General features: G+C 40.2%; 3 protein-coding genes across 5 annotated transcripts in view; 1 reads left to right on the forward strand and 2 right to left on the reverse strand.

The window, feature by feature from the left end:
- The first annotated feature begins 196 nt into the window (after positions 1–196).
- On the forward strand, positions 197–4705 carry LOC122830723 (2-iminobutanoate/2-iminopropanoate deaminase-like). Its single transcript, XM_044116331.1, has 7 exons — positions 197–377; positions 1066–1150; positions 1853–1958; positions 2180–2234; positions 2329–2397; positions 3910–3965; positions 4052–4705. The coding sequence occupies exons 1-7, from the start codon at positions 365–367 to the stop codon at positions 4109–4111; spliced, it is 444 nt and encodes a 147-aa protein (XP_043972266.1). The 5' UTR covers positions 197–364; the 3' UTR covers positions 4112–4705.
- A 4640-nt stretch (positions 4706–9345) lies between these two features.
- On the reverse strand, positions 9346–19851 carry LOC122830724 (uncharacterized protein KIAA0754-like). Of its 3 annotated transcripts, XM_044116333.1 has the most exons (5): positions 19434–19851; positions 14031–15026; positions 11509–11574; positions 11162–11200; positions 9352–9617 (listed from the first exon to the last, which is right to left on the reverse strand). In XM_044116333.1, the coding sequence occupies exons 1-3, from the start codon at positions 19519–19521 to the stop codon at positions 11513–11515; spliced, it is 1146 nt and encodes a 381-aa protein (XP_043972268.1). In that variant the 5' UTR covers positions 19522–19851; the 3' UTR covers positions 9352–9617; positions 11162–11200; positions 11509–11512. The 3 variants fall into 3 exon arrangements, with proteins under 3 accessions (XP_043972267.1, XP_043972269.1, XP_043972268.1); XM_044116332.1 differs by having other exon boundaries at positions 9346–11200; XM_044116334.1 differs by lacking the exon at positions 11509–11574 and having other exon boundaries at positions 9346–11200.
- Positions 19852–20575: 724 nt separating this feature from the next.
- LOC122830725 (matrilin-2-like) overlaps positions 20576–22234 on the reverse strand; it is a 49219-nt gene continuing 47560 nt past the window's right edge. The window contains exon 12 of the mRNA XM_044116335.1: positions 20576–22233. Within this exon, the coding sequence (XP_043972270.1) occupies positions 22178–22233 (56 nt within the window). The 3' untranslated portion in view covers positions 20576–22177. The remainder of the gene's footprint in view (position 22234) is intronic.

Genomic DNA, 22234 nt, shown 5'->3' on the forward strand with positions numbered 1-22234 from the left:
GTGTCGTAACCACCGTCACCTTTGTGATGTCCGCGAACCCACCCGGGCCTGACGGGTGGAGTCCGCTGCCTCTTCCAGGAAGGATGCGCATCTGATTTACCACCTAATGGAGAAAAAAATATAGATATATAACTAGTAACTTTTTCATCAGGCCCAGCAACCTAATAAAGAAGGTTGATTCTGTTCTGGGGGACCAAATCTGGCTCCAGCCCAGGGCCCCAGATCCTTGCTAGTTTGGCCCTGGTATCACTGATAACGTCGTCCGACTCCTGGCATACATAAATCTATCACTCCGACTTAAATTTACTACGAAAGCTTTAACTGGCCTCTGAGAAATGAACAGGTGTTCTGCAGAGATGAAGTCATGAATACGAACAGTGAGTACCGGTGACATCCCCTCCTCCACCGTTCTCTGCTTTACTCTCCACATGAGAAGAAGATGGATACTGCACACTGGCAGGCTGGTTCTTCATCTTCTTCTCACGCATTTTGGCTTTAGCTGCGGACATTTTCTGTAGGAAACCAAAAGGCACAGCTCAACACCCTAACATTACAGTATTAGCTGACTAGCTCCATTACTTAAGACAAAGTTAGTATTTAGCATCAAGTTCTGTTAAAACTTGCTTTTTTCCCCCTCAGTAAATACACAAGTTATCCATAATTGTAGTACCGTTACTTTAGGGCTTGTAAAGTCACACAATTCTCGTGGGAGCTCTCCTCCTGCCGTTGGCCACCATGTGAGTTTCCCTCATGCTAGTCGGTCTTCTTGTTTGCTTCCGCGTGTTTCGGGGAGGAGTTCTGGGATATGTAGTGAATTAGCGCAACAAAATAATACAGTCACACTTTTTCGTACATTCGGTATATACTAGCAGAAAAAAAATCTGCTTAAATTGAATAATTTAAATCTAATTTAAATTAGCAATGCATGTAAACGTATTTGTGTGGCCAACCACCAAACTTTATACATTGTCATTTTATAATGCGCAGATACTTTGTTGTTTACGGTAAAGACGCCCTCTTGTCAGCTGCTCGCCTCTTTAAAGTCGCACGTTTCACTCTGTTCAGTCATTGAATACTTTAGGAAAATGGCTGCACTGGTCAGGAGGATCATCACTACAGCTAAAGCCCCGGCTGCGATCGGCCCATACAGGTGAGAGGAGTCTGTAAACTTTATAGCTTTTACACAGCTAGAGCCACATGAGCAATACAATACACTGACTATTGCCTTGTAATAGTATAGTGAGTTGCAGTATGAATGTAAATAGAAATGCTATTCCCTCTGTTCTTTTAAGGGGGCAGAAATGCCCAAGCAGCTTTTTAGAGCAAAGTGCACATTTTTAGATTTTGCACTTATTACCTGGAGAGCTGTTCAAAAGTTGAACTATTAACAAGTTCTGCTGCCAGGTTTGTGCTTAAAATGTTTCCACTATGTGCTTCTGTCTGATGAAGCTTAAAATAAATTTTCTGAGACAGTTTTGCATGTTTTAAATAAGTTATCTTTTTTTTTCTTCCCTAAAGTTGCAGGTTAGCTGTGACATCTATGATCATGTCCAGTGCTTTTGCAGAAGCATCAATATGCCTTCAGAAAGAAATGGGCTTCACCGGCTTTTATCTGAATACAAATACACACCTCATATTTTAACATGGCAATTCTTTTGATTTCACAGCTGCATTCTAGAATAGGATACATTGAACTCGAACAACTAAAATAAAAAAATAATTATTAAAGCAGAATTTTTATTTAAAATTGTTGCTCATGTAGTTTTTTTGTTGTTTTTACAGCAGGACAGGCTTGCCCACATCCTTTAAACCATTCCAGGTAACTCTTATTTGTCGTCTGTGTGTGTTCCAGCCAAGCAGTGGTGGTTGATCGGATCGTGTTCGTATCGGGGCAGCTGGGGATGGATCCTGCCAGTGGACAGCTGGTGGCAGGTGGAGTTCAGGCCCAGACCAGACAGGTGCCTGCCGCTTCTCATTCATCTATTCAATACACTGAATCACAACACTTGAAATGGATTGTCAAGCAATACTTGTTTCCTAAGGTCTTTTTCAGCAACATTTGGTTAAATCTTAATTTGTCAATTTTCAGTTTTTCCCTCCCATAAAATTTTTGAGTTGAATCAATATTTGAAGTGCTGGATGATCTGTGCTGGACTTTGTGCTGTGAACTTTGTTTCAGGCTCTTGTGAATATGGGTGAAATTCTTAAAGCTGCTGGCTGCGGCTATGGGAACGGTGAGAGAAACTTTAGTTGAGTAGTTAAATTTGTTTATACCTTCGTTTGAGACCAGATTATAAATTTCACTTCTGTTTTTTACTTTTTTTGCAGTTGTCAAAACCACCGTACTGTTAGCCAACATGAACGACTTTGTCAATGTTAATGATGTTTACAAGCAGTGTAAGTATATCATCTTTAGCAAACAGTAGAGTCTAGGCTAGCTTCTTCCGAAAGATTAGACGTGTAAAACTAAGCGTTCCCCTCATTTCCAGTTTATAAAAAAATGACCACTAGGTGTCAGTATAACACCAAAAAAATGCATCGCTCAGGCGGATTTACTTTTTTCCTCTTTGGTTTGATCAAATCCTTGAAAACGAGAATAAACTTGCCACCAAGTATTCTAAATGAGCAAAGTAGGTTCCTAAGCAGGTAATATGTGTGAGAGCACTACTGAGAAGCAGTGTAGCCTTAAGAGAACACGAGCACACACACTGTTGAAGTGTACCGAGCCACTTAGCTGAGTGAAATCTGAGCTGCTTCTGTCAGTGGATTAAACTTCATCTAAATACCGACCTACGTGTTACCTGCCTCTGCCTAAACATGACTGTAAAGTCTCTCCTTTAGATCTAATTTTCATGTGAAGAGGAAAATCACACATTGCAAAAGTACTTATACCACTTGTACATTTCCACACTTTGACACATTACAATCACAAACTTCTTTGTCTCTCATTGGTATTGTTTACTTTCAAATTCACAGAAATCAGGTGAAAGAAGATATCTGGTTATATAAAAAGGCAAAAGTTAAGATGCTTTTTTTTTCTGTATGCAACAAGGAAAATTACCATTGAACATCACACTGAACACATCGCGGTCACTACAACATCATGCTGTGGAGATGCTGATTGGGGTTCAAAGAGTTTCACCTTTCATCAGAATAACAATGCAGCCAGATCTACAATGGAATGGCGCCTTCGATCAAAGCATAAGTATGTGCTACAATGGCCTAATCAAAGTCCAGACCTAAATCCACTGAAGAGAATGTAACAAGACTTGAAATCTTGCATCTAGGTTCTACAGAAAATTGACTCTGTGCTGTTTTAACATTTTTATTCGTAGAGTTGTGGAACACCTTGTCTCATTTTGCTTCCACCTCATATCTAATTATTGTTGGTCTGTAATATAAAATATTAATAAAATACATTGAGGTTTGTGGCTGTGTTGTGACAAAATGTTAAAAAGTTCAAGTGGTATGAATACTTTTAAAAGGCACAGTATCATAGCATAAAAATCAAAGTACTGGTTCTCGGGGGAAAAATCCATCAAAATACAAAGCCTTGTGTAAATACCGAAAAGCATATTTAAGAACAAAATACTAGGTATAAGCATATTCGCCTCCCTCTTTAATTAAATCTTCCTGCTCTTTGTGTGTTTGATTTAAAATACCAATAATACACTGTGGTGTGCTTAAAACAGACTTTATTTGTCCACACTTTTATTTTTTTGTTTTATTAGATTTAAAATTAGTCATTTTATTATGAGAACCAAATTAAAATCACAGTCGCTAGGGTTTTATGGTGGTTTTTGTTTCTTTTTTTATTTGGTGACACAAGTATAAAACTTCCATCAAAGTGAACAATCAACCCTGCTATGACTACGTCTATGTGAGCCCTAACTGAGCTTCCTTCTGTAGTTTTCAGTACCAACTTCCCAGCCCGAGCCGCCTATCAGGTGGCAGCACTTCCCAGAGTGAGTACTTACCACAGAGTGTCGCTGATTTGAGCTAATTCCAAACTAAGATCTGTCTGAAAGCCAACTGCGCTGCGTGTCTGCAGGGTGGACTGGTGGAGATTGAAGCAGTCGCTGTTTTGGGCCCTCTGAAAGATACTTCTTAAAAAAACACATCCATGAAACAATAAAAACAACACAGTAGCAGTTTGTGATGTTTTGCAATCCAGGAAAGAACTGATCAAATAAACCCTATGTACAGCACCATCAACACTTATTGGTTCCTCCTGGTAATGATGTGTAAAAGGCCTTGAAATGAATGAATCTTTTATTTCAGTAAAAGAAATAAAAACTTGCCACTGTGACGTCTCTAGACTTTACAGGTTCTCTAGACAGTGTGACTTCACACCAGAGGTTCCAGTGGATGTGCAGGGTGTTGTGTGTTATCCTAATAAAAGGCCAGTAAGTGATTTGTTTCTGTTTTCATGATGTCGCTGCCTGACAGTCTAGCATCACCCAAGCTTGAAGCACTTTCACCTCATTAACATTGATGAGACGTCGTGTTTAGAGACAACATTGGCTCTTCAGTTCCTACGGATCAACTTTCCCTTACAATAGTTGTTAAGCATCTAACCTTGTCTGTGTGGCTTGAATTTCACCACCGCCCTTCATTGTCACCAGTTTTACCCCTGACATAATGTACATCCTCATTCATTATTGATGTTCACATATAACTCAGAAATAAACGCTCCTTAACTGTTCCACGTCATGAACATTTTATTTATATATATTTACACGTTTGTGATCACGTTTGCTTACGTTGTGTTCTTATTCTCCACCAGCGGATGTGTGTGGTTTACAGTGAATAAGACAGAAGGACCACAAAAAAGTTTATTTTATTATTATTAGATTTAAACATGTCCTGTCCAGCAGTGTGGCATTCGGAGTTGTTGTATGAGTGCCAAGGAGAAGTCCAACAGGTTTAATTTCACAAGCGGAGCTTTATGTCTTTCACTAAATGTTATGGATACAAAGATGGGGGGGAAAAAATGAGAAAAAAGTTTAAAGCAAAAAGAGGAAGAGGAATGGAGCACATACAACAACCTAGAAATCTGCTTCTATTTCTGCAGAAAGAGAGGAAAAAAAGAGAACCAAGAAACCATAGCAACAAGCAATATATGAATATATAAAAACAACATCATCAAAAAAAGTTTATTTTCCTGTTTGCACTAGTACAGGGGTTTTCAAAGTATGAAAGGGTGAGCCCCCCTCCAAGGAGCCCAATGCCTGCTGCGCCTCCCCCCCCCACCCCCCCCGCGGAGGGGGGTGGAGTTGTAAAAACTCCGCCTTCAGCCCCCGCTCTGGCCAAAACCAGTGATGGCATAGTTACTTTGAAAAGATAACTTTAATCGGACTACTGATTACTCCTTGAAAAAGTAACTTAGTTATATTACTGATTACTTGACTTGGAAAGTAACTAAGTTACACTAAAAGTAACTTTTTAGTTACTTTCAGCAGCTGCTAACAACAACGCTCTGCCTCCTGTGAAAATCACATTGATCTTTGCTAATACTTAATTGGAAGTTATTTTATAATGATAACATCAACAATGTGTCTCCACTGATAAGGTTGAACTGAAGAGGAGATTGTACAAAAAACAGTACAAAAATAAAAAACATGAGTAATTTGTGTGGTCCACTGTTGTCTGGAAAACTCAAAGAAGGATTTTAAAGCCCCCCTCCCCCCAGCCTCCAGATTCTGCGTTACGCCCCTGAGTTTGATGTCGCAGCGCACAGAGCTCCTCCTGCAGCTCCACAGCTCAGATGGCTGCGACACTTACCGTAATATTAATAATTATAACGGTGCTGACTTGCCATTATAACTATTGCCAACTACGGACACGTTTATTCGTGGCTGTTTTCACGTTTATTGCGCTGTTCATATTGGTTTCGATATTTGCAGTTTTCTGGAGCGCAACGCGAAGCTCAACGTCTTTCAGAGGTAATAAATTAACTTGACATTAACAAAGACACAGCGGGACGGATCATCCGGGAAATGATGAACAGGGAGAGACTGACTAAAACTACCTTAATGACGGACAAATTCTGGGATTTATTGAGTCTCTGCTTATTTCCAAGCCCAAATGAGCAACTTCACGTTCAAAAACGAGCCCAAAAAGGCGCAACCCGCCGCTCATTAAACTTGGTTTACTTTTAAAGATGAAGCCCAAAGCCGCTTATAATAATCGGACTTGGCGACAGAAACTGAAAATAGTTCCAGTTTTTCCACCAACAAAATGCGCATCTCCCTCCATTGTTTACATTTCTGTTGCATAGAGACGTCGGTCACTCGACAAGACGCGTAGAGGAAATACGATTAAATAACAAAAGAAGATAGTAACACACCGTGATTTTGATAAGTAACTGTAGTCTGACTACTGGATTTGAAATAGCAACACGTTACGGAAAAAAGTGGTCCGACGTCAGAAACGTTACTGACATCACTGGCCAAAACATCCTCTAAGGTGGGAAACATTTCCACTGATGCCCGCTCCACACGCGCACCCCACAGTACCAACTTTTTCCTAAATCCACAGAGTTGATCGTGTGCGTAAAAGACGTTTCTCTAACATCAGATAGCTTTTCCGGTTTACTTTTTCCCTCGCACCGCGCCTCCCCTAAAGTGCTCTGGCGCCCCCCAGGGGAGGCGCGCCTCACACTTTGAAAACCGCCGCACTAGTACATACTACCTTTGTCTGTGGATCCTGGAAATTTTCATAATTGGTTAATCAAAATCTGAGTCAAATATAAAAGTGATGAGGCACCAAGTATTATTCCATTACTTTGTCAGATTTCTTTGTTCTTGCAGAGTTTTTATTGGATGTAGGTCAAGACTTCCATTTTGGTCGCATCTAAACCTGGACAACTTCTTCCTGCTTCCTCAGAGTTACATGAGGCTTGTCACTGTTTCTCTGATTATATGACTCTCCATGCTGGCTGTGTCAGTTCAGGTAGATGGACACGACTTGGTAGGTTTGCAGCTGTGCAATGTTCTTTCTGTTTTTGAATGTTAGGTAAATGGCACGCTACAATGAAGCTTCAGATATTGTTTTATAACCTGTCTGCTTTGACCAACATGATGCTGTTTGTTTACCCATGTTCTCTACCAAACCCCTCAGGCCTTCACAAAGAGCTGCATTCATAATGAGACTGAATTACATTTTCCTATCTATAACTACTTTTACTTTTTTTTTCTTTTTCTTTTTTTTTACTATTTATAATGATGGAGTATTAAAGCCATACTAATAACATAAAAAAAATAAAATTACGAGAATAAAGTCAAAATAATATAAGAAACAATTCATAATATTACAAGAATAAAGTTGCATTATTATGAGGATAAAGTAATAATACTTGAACTTCTGTTCTGGTAATATTCTGGCTGTATTTTGGTAATAATCTGACTTTTTTCTCATACTATTTCAGCTTTAATCTGATAATATACCGGCTTTATATAAAAAAAAATCTTTAATTTACAGTGAAATACCAGAGCTGCCAGTATTTTACTGTAAATTAAAGATTCTTTTTTTACAGTGTAGTATTTTACTGACTCAGTGACTCCTGAAAGTTGCAACTGATTACGCTGCACAATTAGTTTTTTTCTTTACTTTGTTTAGTTTTTTTCCCCAAAACTTGAAAACCATGTAGCGTTTTCTTTCTGCTTCACCATCCTGCCCTTCTAGGTATCGGTCTGCTACACAGAATCATCATAAATATACATTGTAATATTACAAAGTTTTAAAAAGTTCTGCATCGCACTTTAACACTGTCTCTGCATTTCATGGTAGTGCATACTTACAGCTGCGGTATCTGCTGTTGAAAGTATAGATTCAACTCCAGCAACAAAAAGCTTTAGTAAGGGAAACTTTATTCTGTACACTAACCAGTTAGCAGAATTCTAGACAAAAACAGAAAGCTGCTGATTCCAGGGAGAGAAATTAAACAACAACCAAACAGAAATATATTTCCATTATTTGTAATAAACACAAAAAAGTAGAAAGCTCAATAGAACGCTGTGGTTTCTGACTGCGTTACATAAGAAGGTGAGTCGTTCTTACTAAAAAATACAAGCGTATGACATGAGCGTCCGACTGCAGTACCTTTACACCGTGTTCCAAATTATTATGCAAGTGATATTTTCTCAGATTTTCTTAAATGGTCAATGCAAATGATGGTCAGTATAATTTTCAAGTTATGAACTATTACAGTATAAATCAAATTTTACTGAACTAAGCTCCCAATGAGAACAGAATTTTTCTTTTTTTCAAAAATAAAAAAACTCCAAATGCTCTGTTCCAAATTATTATGCACAGCAGATTTTCTAAACATTTTATGGATTATAAACTGCAAACGGTCATTCATTGAATGTTCAGCATTAAGTGGTCACATGAACTAAAATCAAAAGCTGTTTCATTCAAAAACATCTTAACAGACCAAGTTACATGTTAACATAGAAACATCTTTGATATCACAGCACAATTCTTGATCCATTGAACTTGAGAGTTTGTGGAAAGTTTCTGCTTGAATTTCTCTGCAGGATGTCAGAATATTTTCCCAGAGCTGTTTTGATATGAATTTCATTCCACCCTCAGATCTTCTATTTGAGGAAACTCCAAAAGTTTTCAATAGGGTTGAGGTCAGAGGTCAGAGGAGGATGGTGACCACACCATGAGTTTCTCCCCTTTTATGCTCATAGCAGCCAATGACACAGTGGTATTCCTTGCAGCATGAGATGGTGTATTGTCATGCATGAAGATGATTGCATGACTCCACCACCTCCTTGCTGACGTCACAGCCGTGTTGGGACGTGGTGGCCATTCACCACCAATCCACTACTGCGTCCATTTGGACCATCCAGGCTTGCACAGCAGTCATCAGTGAACAAGTCTGTTTGAAAATGAATCTTCATGTACGGCTGGTCCCACTGCCACCGTTTCTACTTGTGAGTTCTGGTTAGCGGTGGCCGAATAGTAGGTTGATGCACCACAAGCCTCTGGCGGATCCTCCACCTTGAGGCTACAGCAGCTTCAAATTACTGTTTGCTGTTTTGTAAGGACATGTTAACAGCTGCTCTCTTAATCCAATGTATTTGTCTAACAGAAACCTTCCTCATTTTGCCTTTATACAAACCCATCTTTACTCGGAATCAGCCACAAATCTCTTCACGGTACGATAACGCTTCAATTTCCATTACATATCTAATGTTTTCATATCTTGTCATACGGCACTACAATATCTGATGATTTTTGTCAACAGAGAGATCCTTTCTCTTTTCCATATTGCTTGAAACCTGTGGCCTGCTTAATAATGTGGAACATCCTTAAGTAGATTTCCTTTAATTGAGCTCACCAAACAAACTAATCAACCCAACTCTCAGAAATTAATTATAGTGATTCAAAGAGCCCTGACACAAATTACCATCTATAAATTTAATAGCGCAACAAAAAATTGAATATTTACGACACTTATATCCAGTTTGCATAATAATTTGGAACACGATGCAAATGTCTGGTGAAAAGACTTTTATTGCCAAGCAACAGCTAACAGCCACACTGGAGCTGAACAAGACGGCTTTACAATGACACGTCAGCAGTCGGTCGTCTTCATCCTCAACCTGCAGATGAAGAAAGTTGTCTGCTACAGTGTTTCCATGTGAGCTGTGCACAGTGTTTTTTAAAACATGCCGTTACTATTAATAAAACTTGCTACGTGTAAACGTGCTTCGTGATTTATTTCTGCCAAAATCTCAAAGTTTGGTGTGCAAGAACAGAATCTCCGAGGATTTTGTTTTGTTAGTGTTGATGCGAGGCAAGGGCCTGTTACTGGTACCAACGTTACATGGTGTCATTTGTTTCAGAGTGACCGAGTTTTTCCTCTGTTAAAGAGAAACACAGCATTGCCCCTCTCTTGTTTTTTTCCTGCTCACTGCAGGTCAGCTGGCTCCAAGAATTTCCAGACACCCTTGCCTTTTCTTACAAGAGACGCAAATTTGAATGCTTCGAAATTCTGATCCTAAAAGACCTAAAGGACCTCCATCCATCAATCCTATCAAAGTCGTTTTGATAGCCAGGAGCGGTAGGTGCGTTAATCAGCCAAACCAGAATTAATAACCAGATACCATTAACTTGTGTTAATCTACAAAGAGCAAAAGATAGAGTACAATGTGAAAGTTGTTAATGTAGCCACAGGAATAAACTGCATTTCTGTTAAAAATCCAAGCAATTAGATCACGTACATTTTTGCTTAGCATCTTGTCTAAGTAGCATGACACCAGCTGCGTTTCCATTGACCTTAAAATTGCACAATAAATAAATTTGCTTAATGGGAATTTTTAAAAATGTTGATCAAAAGTGTTGTATTTTGCAAAACTGCTAAAGAAGTACTTTTTTTCTTGTTTTTGGTTCACACAAATAATCAACAACCAGATATTGCTACTGGCGGAAATGACAAAATGACAGGAAGTGGTCGGATGATGGTGGCATGGCATTTTTTAAAATAACATTATAGTGTGACCAACCTTATTCACATTTAATTTTAATTGCGTTTTTCTTTTCATAAAACCACCACGATTGCGAAATAGTGTTTTTTTTACATTAACAGAATATCGACAAACATTTTACGCACATATCTAATGGAAACGCAGCCGCTGCCAAAGCACTGACCCTTACCTAGCTGAGACCCTGCTTGGTGCGGCAGTTCTGGGCTTCGTGCATTTGTTTTTTATTCACAGTGAAATTTGGCTTGTTCCCCTCAGAAAGCTGTAAGGAAGGATGTGGTGCCAGCATCCTTCATACTTTTTAAATACTTCCAGCCTACAGTTGCCTACCTCATTACCAGGAGATCCCGTGTAGTATTGCACCCTCACATACCTCGCCACCTAAGTGTTTTTGTTGCATATTTTAGTGTCTGAGAAAACATGTGGCTCCAGGCACTTTGTGGTCCGAGTAGAAATACTCTCCCTCTCCGCTACGGTAAATGCTTAAATACAAACATGGAGGAAATCCCCGTTTATCCTGAAGGAAAACTTATTGAGGCAGATTGAATAATCATAAATGTATTATGCAGTTTGGTGTTGATGAGACAAAAATAGAAGTTAGCTATTTTTTATTTTTTATTTTTTGGTTTTTCTTCATGGTTTTTTCCTCCTCTGGTTTTCACCTGTCACTTTGTGGCTTCGTTACTTGGTGAATCTCTGATCTGTGGAAGAAACAGAACTGAAGTAAAATAGAACAACATTTAGAGGTCATTTGCACCATTTTACTTCATATTTACTCTCAGTTCAAGCATTATGTTTACATACAACAAAATGCTTTTCTGCTTTCAGGGACAGAATAAAGAACAATATGCACCATGAGATTGTAGTGGGAACCTTCTATACTATTATAGAAGAACCACTGTACTATATATACTATGTAAATGTATTTACATGATTCAGTCAGTTTCATCCTGCAGAGTTTTTTCTAGATAAAAAAACAAAAAACAATATTTTATGCCTTGGTTCTTACCATCTTAATCTTGCTTTTTGGCTATTTCATCTTCTTTATCCTTAGAGCCCTCATTTACAGATGACACTGCACACACACACACCCACACACACACACACACACAAAGAGACACACACAGGAATGTCATTATCATACCAGTGGCTCAGAGCTTGTTTGACATGATTTCACTTTCACCATGTTACACACAGCCGCCTTCGGGTGAACTGACCAGCTAATGGTTATTCATATCTACATCTGGGCCTCCTTAACTTCACCACTGCTGATTTATTCCAACACACACTCTCTCACACACACACACACACACACACGCACACACACACGCACACACACACACGCACACACACACACACACACACACACACAGAGCATCCAGATAAAGTCTTGTAAAAGTATTGTAATACATGCTTTCCTCCATTCCACTTGAGTTTTTCACAATGCTGCAGATTGTTTGTCTCCTAAAAGTACAAACTATTTGCAGTGTAAAGAGTGAGACAAGAAGTATCAAGTTTAAATCATACTGCAAGAAAAGACACTATGGTTTTTCTCCCACTGTCTGACCGTTTTTATCTTTGATGCTGTGTCTTTTAGCTTTTTATACTTGCTGCAATATTAATTGCCCAAATTGGGACACGAATAAAATGAATCTGACATCAAGTCAGCTAACACATTTCCTGTTTTTATTTCTTGGCCAAGCTGTCAGAATAATGAGACATTTCTTTTTAAAGATTGTTTCATCTTGCTTTAAACTAAGAAGTATATTTATGTAGTATTCAGTGGAGTTGCTGGCTTCCAAACCACGCTTGCACTTCACAGAGCACTCCTCCCCCCTTAACTCTCCACTGAGCTCCTTCAGACTAGCCAGCAGCAATTAGCAAACACCTGGTGGTGCTAAACCTTTGCTGAGCTCATTTCATGAGCTGCTTCTCAGTGCAGTGCTCCTAAAACCAATGCTAAATGCTTAATGGAGGAACCTTGTTGTGATGACCTTCTGAAGGCGGAGTCTCAGAAACAGCAGGAGTTTTTTAAAGAGACAGAGTCAAATTATGAAGTCAAATTTCTTTTAATATATGTTTGATTTTTGTAACAGTTGAAGGCAAATTTGGTGTTTGGCTGTGTTATAAAATAGTATTCTGTCTTAAAAATACATAATACTGCCCCTCTGAGAAATATAAATATTTTTAAATGACTCATTGTTCTAGCTTTTAAGAAATAGAAAAAAAAAATATTAACCTGAAATGACCTGAAACGATGTAAACTAAACCAAAGTAACTGGTTCAATCATTTGAAAAAAAAAAAAAAGAAACAAAACTTTAAATTAGCTCTTATCTTAATGGAGTTTTCCACCAAACCTCAGCAAAGGCCACAGACAATTCTGTATTTAATTAGAAGCGGCGGGCCATGATAAGTCTGCTGGCGCCTCACAATGGGACACAATGAGAGAGGACTGTCTGACTGGAGCTGTTGTGCTGACAACATGTTCATAATACAACATCAACATGCAGAAGAGAAGCATTCATGTCTCGGCTCATGTCACTTGTTCGACATTAAGGTCCAACAATATCCCATTCAGCCATCTCAGCACATGCAGCTGAATCGCTCACTAACACCTCAGGGTGGCTAGCTGCTTGTGAAGGATTCATGTGAAGCTCCTCCAGCTCCGGCTTCACCTTCATCACTGAAATGATTGAAGCTATTGGCCATATGAAGGCACATTCAGTGCTTCTTTGCATGTCAACAAGATTTCATCCACTCCACCGAGTCTACCTCTCCTCACCTGTTGCTCGCGCCTCCAAACTCTTTCTGCGTGTTTGCACAGGCGTTGAGCCAAACACTCGCTCTCATTGATTTCTGTCACATTCCATTCCAGTCGTAGTCTTCCTACAAATGACCTCCGCCTGAAAACTGTCTTCTGAATCAGCGTGACTCCCTGAAGGGTCTATCAGCGTGACAGTTTTGTCGACATGGTGTGTGTGTGTCATTTCATTAACCACGGAGCAAAATAAAACTGTCTCTTTAATAACTCCGCCTTCAGAAAGTCATCACAACATGGCTCCTCTGGACTTACACTTATTTTATTGTCATTGCACAGACACATAAGTGTCTATTAACCCTTTAACAAAGTTTTTTTTTTTTTACCAGCATTGCATTGAGAACTAGCTCATTTAATGAGCTCAGCTGATGCACAGTTCTAGCAGGTGTTTGCTAGTTGCTGCAGGCTAGTCTGAAGGAACTCCAAGGAAGAGTTTCATCCTCGAAGGTGGTGCAAGATGTTGCAGATGGCGCAAACCACAAAGAGGAAGACAACATGAAGTAGTTAGAGGATGAAGGCGCGGCATGTGTTTGAATGACTTATTGCCTGAAAAAGCTTATTCATATATGATTTTAACTGTGTTTCTTTTTTAATGGAAACACTGCAATAACAGAAATTGTGTTTTTCCAACATTAGTGGAATATTGACAAAGTTTTGTGCACCTTTCTAATGGAAACACAGCTTGTGTCTATAAGGTGTTGGTATGTCATACCCTCTGGTGACGTTTCAGGAACCGGCTCAGTTGCAGGTTCTGGATCTGCAGGGGCTTCAGTTTGCGTCGCGCTGGGCTTCCCCTCAGGAACGTCTCCCGTGACTCCAGTCTCCGTACTGGACTCTGGATTCACCGCGACTGGTGGAGCTTCAGACCCCTCGGCTGGCTCCAGGACTGAAACCCCTACAGGACCAGACGCCTCCTCTGGTGAAGCAATAACATCAGAGGAGACTGTGGAAACCTCCGTCTCCTCATCGGTGGTAGAGTGAGGCTCAGCTTGAGCAGCAGTTACCGGAGGCATCTCTGGAATACTGGCTACAGCAATAGTTGTGTCTATTTCAGCATCTGCAGGCCCTGAGGGTTCGGTTGGGGCTGCATCTTCGTTGGCTACTGAATGTGTGGTTGCTGTTGAAGCTTCAGCTGCTGCTGGAGTATCCGAGTCAGTTTCTGGGGAGGTACTGCCAGGTGGAGCTTCGTCCTGGACAGGGTTAGCATCTTCAGTTGCTGCTTTGGAGGCTTCTTCAGCTACTCCCTCTTCCAGAACGCCGGCGGTCCCTGCTGGCTCCTCTACAACCGATACTGGAACTTCTTCCTCAACAAGAACAGGGACTTCTGTCTGCACAGCTTCAACAGGTTGAGCTTCAGGGGTCTCCTCCAGGGCCTCACCTCTTTTTACTTCAGAAGGGGCTTCTGCTGATACAGTTTCTACAGGAAGCACTTCTTCCACAGGGGGCAATACCTCAGTTACTGGGACAGCAATTTCTTCTTCTACTGTAGGCTGCGGTGCCAGCTCCTCACCAGCTGCAGGTGGCTCAGGAACTACTAGGAGATTTTCCCCAGACCCGAGATCCTCCTGGGCCTCCATGGCCTCCAGCACGGCCTCCGTCTCGTCTTCAGGTCCCGCTTTAGCATCGTCTGGTGAGGCGATCTTCACAAGCAGCTGCATCTGGTCTTCAATAGTGCGAACATCTTCTGCGATGATGCCGTTTCTGACTGCTGCGAAGACAAAAAATGATGGAAAATGAAATACTAGCAACTTGCAACTCGACCACCACTTGTCAGTGACATATTTGTCTGTAATTCTGACATATCAATGACAAAAGTCAGGGAATAAAAGAATGAACCACATTCTTCTCCTCATAAGATTTACTGCCTTGGATTTAAAGGCAGAACCTTTGACAAACTCCTGTTGTCTGTGATATTATAAAGTTCTCAGATGAATTCTCAGACTTTGCATCAGTCACATTTCTGTCAGGGGCCAGGCCCTCGTTTGTAAAAGCATAAGTTATAGTGAACTGAATGCACATTTTGGACAAATAATGATAATAAGACAAACAGAGACAATGATCTCAGTGGTGAAAATCCCAGCTGTCCTGTCAACCTGTTTTATACATATAAAATAATCTTTGTGAATCAACTTTAAAGTGAATAAATATCTTAACTTCATTTTGGTGTGCTTCTATTGTCTTTCGGTATATAACATGGGATTTGAGAGAATTAGACATTTTTGAGGGAAGTTCTATAAAGCTTCAGTAAACACAGGATGCAGGAGAGGAAAGACAATAAAGGACACAAACGGCCTCCTTTCATTTCCTTAGAAAATAGGATTTACTGAAGCCCTGAGGACAAGCATTCTGAGGAAATGATCCTCTGCTTTTTACGGTCAGTCAGGTCTGCTCACACGCAAACATAGTGCACTTGTGTATGAAAGTAATAAAGTCATATTTCAGGAAAATCCTCAGTTGTGTCGATAGTCAGAATCCCAACGTAGCGAAGGAAGCTTTTGATTGGTCGCAGTCAGTGTGGACGTCGCTCCCAGACGAGCTGGACCGGAGCGGCTCGGTTAGCTGTACGGGTGGATGGCTCTGAAGCTTCAGCTTTCTGATTTTATTTGTCTGTCAGAAGCACTAAGCACAGATCAGAGTGATGGGTGGAAGGGAATGTGTGGGCTTGACAGACTGTGTGAAAATGAGCCAGTGGGAAAATTACAGCAATTAAGTAACACAAATCCCTTTGCTCTTCCTTTTCACAATTAATCTTTACATGCACTCTGCGATCATTAGCTGCGTTTCCATTATGAGTGTGTGCAAAACTTTGTCTGTTTTCTGCTAATGTTGAAAAAACAACGCAGTGTTTTCCATTACATAAGAAACGCTATTAAAATCACACTTGAATATGTCTTGTTTTTCGGGATCCGTCCGATTACTTCCTGCCGTCTTCTTTGTAGTTTACGCCTGTGACGTGGGCTGTCGCTCACGTGACTCGTGTGATGCAAAAAAGTGTTTCCATTGCAGTTTTGCAAAATAAACCAGTATCGATACAGACAAAATAAACCCACCTCATTCTAGAGACAAAACGTTTAAGCAAAACACAGAGTTGTTTTTTTTTTGTTTGTTTGTTTTTTGTTTGTTTTTTTGCCATTGCGAAGTCTTCAGTAAGCAAATTTATTTTCAAACTTTGCACAATTATATGGTCAACAGAAACGCAGATACTTATGACTTTCATCAGTCCTTTAGATAATTTCCAAAGGTATGATTAAAAATGTACTTCTTTTTTATCCCCCACTATCACAGGATTGATAGGCTGAAGTTTGAGCAGTAGTCCAGTGTCGGGGCTGGACACTTATTGTTTATCATTTGTCATTTATTGTAAAAAAAAAAAAAAAAAAAAAACATTTTTTAGAAATTAGATTTTTGTCATAAATTTCAGTTATTGATGTTAAATAAAACTTGACAGTATGATCAGAAATGATCAAAATTTTGCCCACCTTTTGTTCCATGAGAGCATCAATAAATATATGTCAATTCAAAAACAGGATTGAATGAAGTAACTGTGCAGTTTAGTGACAGAGATTACTTTAAGTGGCGTCGTGAAAAAGCTTATTTCAGATCAAAATGCCTCTCAAGAACAACATTTGTTTGTGGCGCTATGAATGCTGCGCCATGCAGTTGCTGTCCTGCTAGACAACCTAAAAAAAATAAGTTTCGAAAAGCTTTTTTCATCATAATTTTGATCATTATCACAATAGTACTTCAAAATATTGCAATAAAATTGTAAATCCATACTGCCTAGTCGGTGTTCAGTTTTGAAAAGTCGGGAAGCGACTGGTTGAGTTGAGGCCGATGCCTCCATGCCAGGCATCGATGAACCATGTGTCAACAGGATTTGGCAGCCAGAGACGACACAGATCTCAGTCAAAACAGCGCCATGGCTGGCCTGCAGTGGAGGGAAGAGAGGGGAGGAGGGGACGGGACACGGAGGAGGGGACGGGACACAAAGCAGGGGCCCGGGACCAGGGATGGGACCGGCACGGGCCAGAATGTCATCCAGCTGGCGTGTCAGACAAGGAATAAAAACCTCCCCTCATTCGGCCGCATTTAACGCAGCCTGGCCGGGCTGAGCGGACAATTACCGATCGTCTGGTAGTGATGACGCAAGAGTCTGGAAGGGACCCTGAGTTTCTCTCTCTAGGTGGAAAAAGCTGTCTGGCAGGAACAACAACGCAGTAACACAAACATCCCACAGTCAGTCAGCGAAGCAGGACATGAACACAGAGACGATGAGTCCGTTTCAGTTTAAAATAAACCGTTTTTCCTTTCCCCAGATATCTGAATCAACTTTTGTTCCACACAGGCTAGCGCACTAGCGTTCTGTTGCTCATGTGCAAACCAGGATGGGGGAGAAACACAGAGTGCATGGAGCGGTGCCTGGCATGGCACGTCCATGTGGCAGCGAATCGTCTGGAACAATGAGGAGACAGTAATAGATTGTGTCAGACCTTCTGCTGGGTATCTGCTCAGGCCCGCACACAGAGGTCACACATGTAGAGACACGCAGACAACAACACAGAAGGATCGCAGTAGCTGAGCTTCCATTCACCACATAAGTGCGGGAATTGGACTTATGAAAATAAATTCACTTTAAGAAAACACGTCAGGTTCAAAGTAACTCACATTTTTGGAAAACAAAAAACAAACAAAAAAAACGTTGTGGCGCTAGAATGAGGTGGAGTGTTTGGTCGAATCAAACGCTAACTCTGGGGGAGGTGCAGACATTTCCAGCTCAGATGGCAGAATTAGGAGAGTTATGAATAATGTGCTCCACAAATCTGACCTCTTTAGTAGTGTGTCATGGTCGTTGGGAGAAGGTGATGAGACATCTGAGTTCCAGGTTGCAAAGCATGTAGGGAACATAAAACAAAGATTCTCTGGGCAAATCCGACCAAAGTTTTATGTAGGTTCAAACATTTCAATTGCTAGATTTTTGTTATGTGTGTCAAAAAACAACAACAACTAACTTTCAACACATCATCATAAAGGTGAAACATGTTGGTGGCAGCATTATGCTGTGGGAACTCATGAGCAGGAACAATAAATCTGGTCAGTTATTGACTTGAAAGATGATTTGAGATCAGGGTAAAACAAAAACTCTAGAATATGACGAGGCCTACAGTGTAACAGTTTGTATCAAATCATGTTCATGTGTTTGAGTGGTCCAGTCAAAGTACAGAGTGAAATGCAAATAAGAATCTGTGGCAAAACTTGGATGTTGCTGTTCAGAGATTCTCACCATCAAACATGACTGAGGTTCATCTGATTTGTAAAGCACGATGCGCAAAAATGTCCCTCTTCAGATGCCATAGAGAGACAGAAAACTAAGGCACTTCCAGATTATTGTTCTTTAAAAAATAAATAAAACAATCATGCATTATTTTCCTTCTAACTCACGATTATGTTCTATCCCAAATGAAGCACCTGTTTTTTCTGGTTGCAGTGGACAAAATGCAAGAAAGTTAATGGTCTATAAATATCTTTTTTGTGTGTTGTACAGTAAATACTGTTTGTGTTTTGTTTTTTAAATTTGCACTCCAGAACAAGATTGGTAACAAACAGGTTAGATTGCAAATGTTGCCGCAGGCCGCAGATAGATCTCTAAACACTCCCAGCTGCTCTCATGCAGAGTTATTGTCCTACATAAAATGCTCAGTTTGCTTTATGAGAAGAGACTGAGAGAAGTCGACATGTCCATACAGTTTTAAAAACCCCTCCTCTCAGGTCTCGTTTCATCAATAAATCATTGAACGTTTCTAGCAGTCCTCTTCTTAGCAGTAGCCAAGCAGGACAGGGGAGGATCAGGACAAACGAACAGTAATGACTTGAAGGATTTAAAGAGAACAACAGAAATATTTCGACACCTGAAGTATTTGATCTGTGCAGGAGAGTGAAAGCACAGAGTGTACCAGGCAGCTGCAAACAGCCTCCAGCAAAATGAGGCAGAGTGGCAGAAGGAGAGTCAGACAAGCAGCTGCACTCTGACAGAACATATGCTGCTGTTGACACTTCAAAACACACAAATGAAGGGCAAATTGCACTTTTAATGCTCACTCAGATGGCCTTCACTCACCCGCTGTGTCTCCGTTGCTCTCCTCAGGCTTTGTGCCTGGTCTCTTCTCCTGCTCCACTGTCTGTGCGCTGGATGATGAGCAGCCCATGATTGGAGGCCAAATATGACAACTCTAGAAAGCTGGAGGCTGCTTCAAGAAACAAGCGATCACAAGTTTTAGTGCTTCCTGCTTTCTTTCTTTCTGTGCAAACAGGAGCACCTAAACTCTCCACAAGTCCTTAAAGCAGATGGGAACCATTATCTCCTCTATGCTGTGGGATCACTCATGCTCCGTTGTACTATTACAATCTGCTCCCTGCATCCAGCAAAGCCGCTCAGGCAGCAACGCTGAGTGTTCCCCTAACTACCTCCAGCTCTAATGTAGAACTATCCATGCAGGAGCAGGAAGAGGTGAAGGAGGAGGAGGCAAACACTTCTGAGGACAGTGTCCTCCCCTCTGAGGCCTGTGTGGCACAGATCCACCCCCTGGTGGTGAAGTGTCAAACCCCACACGCAACAAATATAAAAGTAGAAATTTGAATTTACAAGTGAATCAGTGGATTGACATTGAATTCAGTTCATTTCATTTATATGAAAGTGTCATCTCCACTGACAGTGGAGAGAAACAACTCCCCTTTAAAGAGGCAGTATTCTGTATTTTCCAGGCACACAGTCACAGTAACTGTGTTAACTTCACTTGATATAAAAATACTGTATATATCAAATATGACTTAAAAGAAATTTTACTTTGTAATTTAACATCTTGAAATTGGGCCTCTGTCTCTTTAAAATCTCCTGGTCTTTCTGACAACATGGCTCCTCTATTAACTCTTTGGCGTTTTTACAAGCGTGTCACTGGTAAACGCTGAGAGAAAACATAGAAAATCTGCTATAATGAGCCCAGCAGTTCCACCAGCTGTTTGCTAATTGCTGCAGACTAGTCTGAAGGAGCTGAGTGGGGGGAAAACTGCTCTGTGCAAACACAGCTGAATGGTTGCTGTGGGAGATTCAAAAAAAATGTTCAGACATGCATGAAATAATCAGCACTCCAGGTTTGTTTTTAATGAGGCAATAACATTACAACAAGATGTAACGGTCAAAAGAGTTAATTTTACATAATACTACCCCCTTAACAGGAAGAAGCTCCCAGCAGAACCAGAACCGGGTCAGTACGAGTGGCCATCTGCCACAAGCGACTGGAGGTTTAAGAGTCCAGAGCAGAGACACATGATATAGGAGGAGTACTTTCTGTGTTAAAGACAAGTAAAATGTTAGTACCAAAAGATGATCCCAGCTGCAGACATGTTCTACTGCAGCTTCCATGAAAGTAAAACAACTCAGGGGAAACATAAAGTTCACAGTTGAAATAACAACAAATAATGCAAATTAGAAGGAGAACGTGAGGCCAGGACAGTCAGATGGATGGATGAAAGAAAATCAAGGCACAAGAAATTCAGATATTTAAATGTTTATTCATCAGTATGCTGTACAATCTTCAATAATATAGTCAACTTTCTTCAAATAAAGTGTTTAAAGTGGGAGAGCACTTCAGTTGAAAAACCATGACTTTCTGGATTTCTGCCCAGGGCGGCATGGGTTTGGGGGAGGGCAGCACGAGGGAGGAACAAATGTAGTTGTGTGTTATGTTCTTATCTAGTGTTCTACTGTTTATTACATGTCCAGTCAGTGGTGTTGAAACTTTCATCCCCAGGAGGGAAAAACTGATGACTTTAAACAACTGAGGGGCCACAAAATTCATCGAAATGAAAATGCAAAAATTTGTTTGTTTTTTCTTCTCTTTTTTTTTTGTTTCACCTGCTCAACAATAAACAATTTTTTAATGAAATGTTTATGTTATTGAAGATCCAAAATGTGATAAAACCAAAACCACACATTGGACGCCACTGTAAAATACATTGGTGGCTGATGAGCTGAAGTTGGTGTCTGATTTGAAGCTTTTGGTTCTCTGCTAAAATAAGGAGCTACATGAATATTCTTCTGGACTTTGGACAAACATCTCCAATCCGAAATTAATGGACTGGTCAGATTTTTAAAACAGATTGCACGAACATGTTGTTTTATATGTGAAACCACACAAAAAGAACATTTTCAATTCTTTTCAGGACTTCGGACCACCTTAGTGCGCTTGTTTTTGTGCGGGGTGGCAGATTGAGCCTCCATTGATAATGATGGCTAAAAAGATCCCACAAAAGTTCCACACAGTTGTTAGTCGATGTCATCTGGGTGTACTGAATACCAAATTAATGCTGTTTTCATCCAGTTTGGAGGTCAGTGTAATATTAACCAGAACACAAAACTGGAGATGCATTGTTTTTTTTATATATCTTGTGCAGATTTAGGCTTAGTAAAGTAGAATCAATGTATAGATCATGTATTTTTCATGTGTCTGAACTGAAATATTTCACGTGTTAAGTTTTCATAGCTAATATTGCTTCCTGTGGATCTGATAAAATGTTGATTTTAAGTCATCTTTGCAGCAAAGGGACCAAAATGAAATTTTGAAAAAAATTCAAAATGAAACTTGATTTTGTCTAAATATATAAACTTTTACCTATTGCAGCTTTGCATTTTAAAAGGCTTGTTCCATTAGAAGAGAAGGTGTCTAATTGAGCTAATGAATGACTCACAAATACAGGCATGCTGAGATATAGGATGTAAAACAGAACCACCTTATGGATAAACGTCACATTGTACTGCTTCAACAGTTGAGGACGATCCCGTCAGAACCAGGCAGCGCCAGAGTTTCATTTGTTCACCACTTGATTCTCCAGAGTCTCCAGCTTCTTTGACATCGCTTCAAG

This window comes from Gambusia affinis, linkage group LG05, assembly GCF_019740435.1.
Source record: "Gambusia affinis linkage group LG05, SWU_Gaff_1.0, whole genome shotgun sequence".
NCBI classification, from domain to species: Eukaryota; Metazoa; Chordata; class Actinopteri; order Cyprinodontiformes; family Poeciliidae; genus Gambusia; species Gambusia affinis.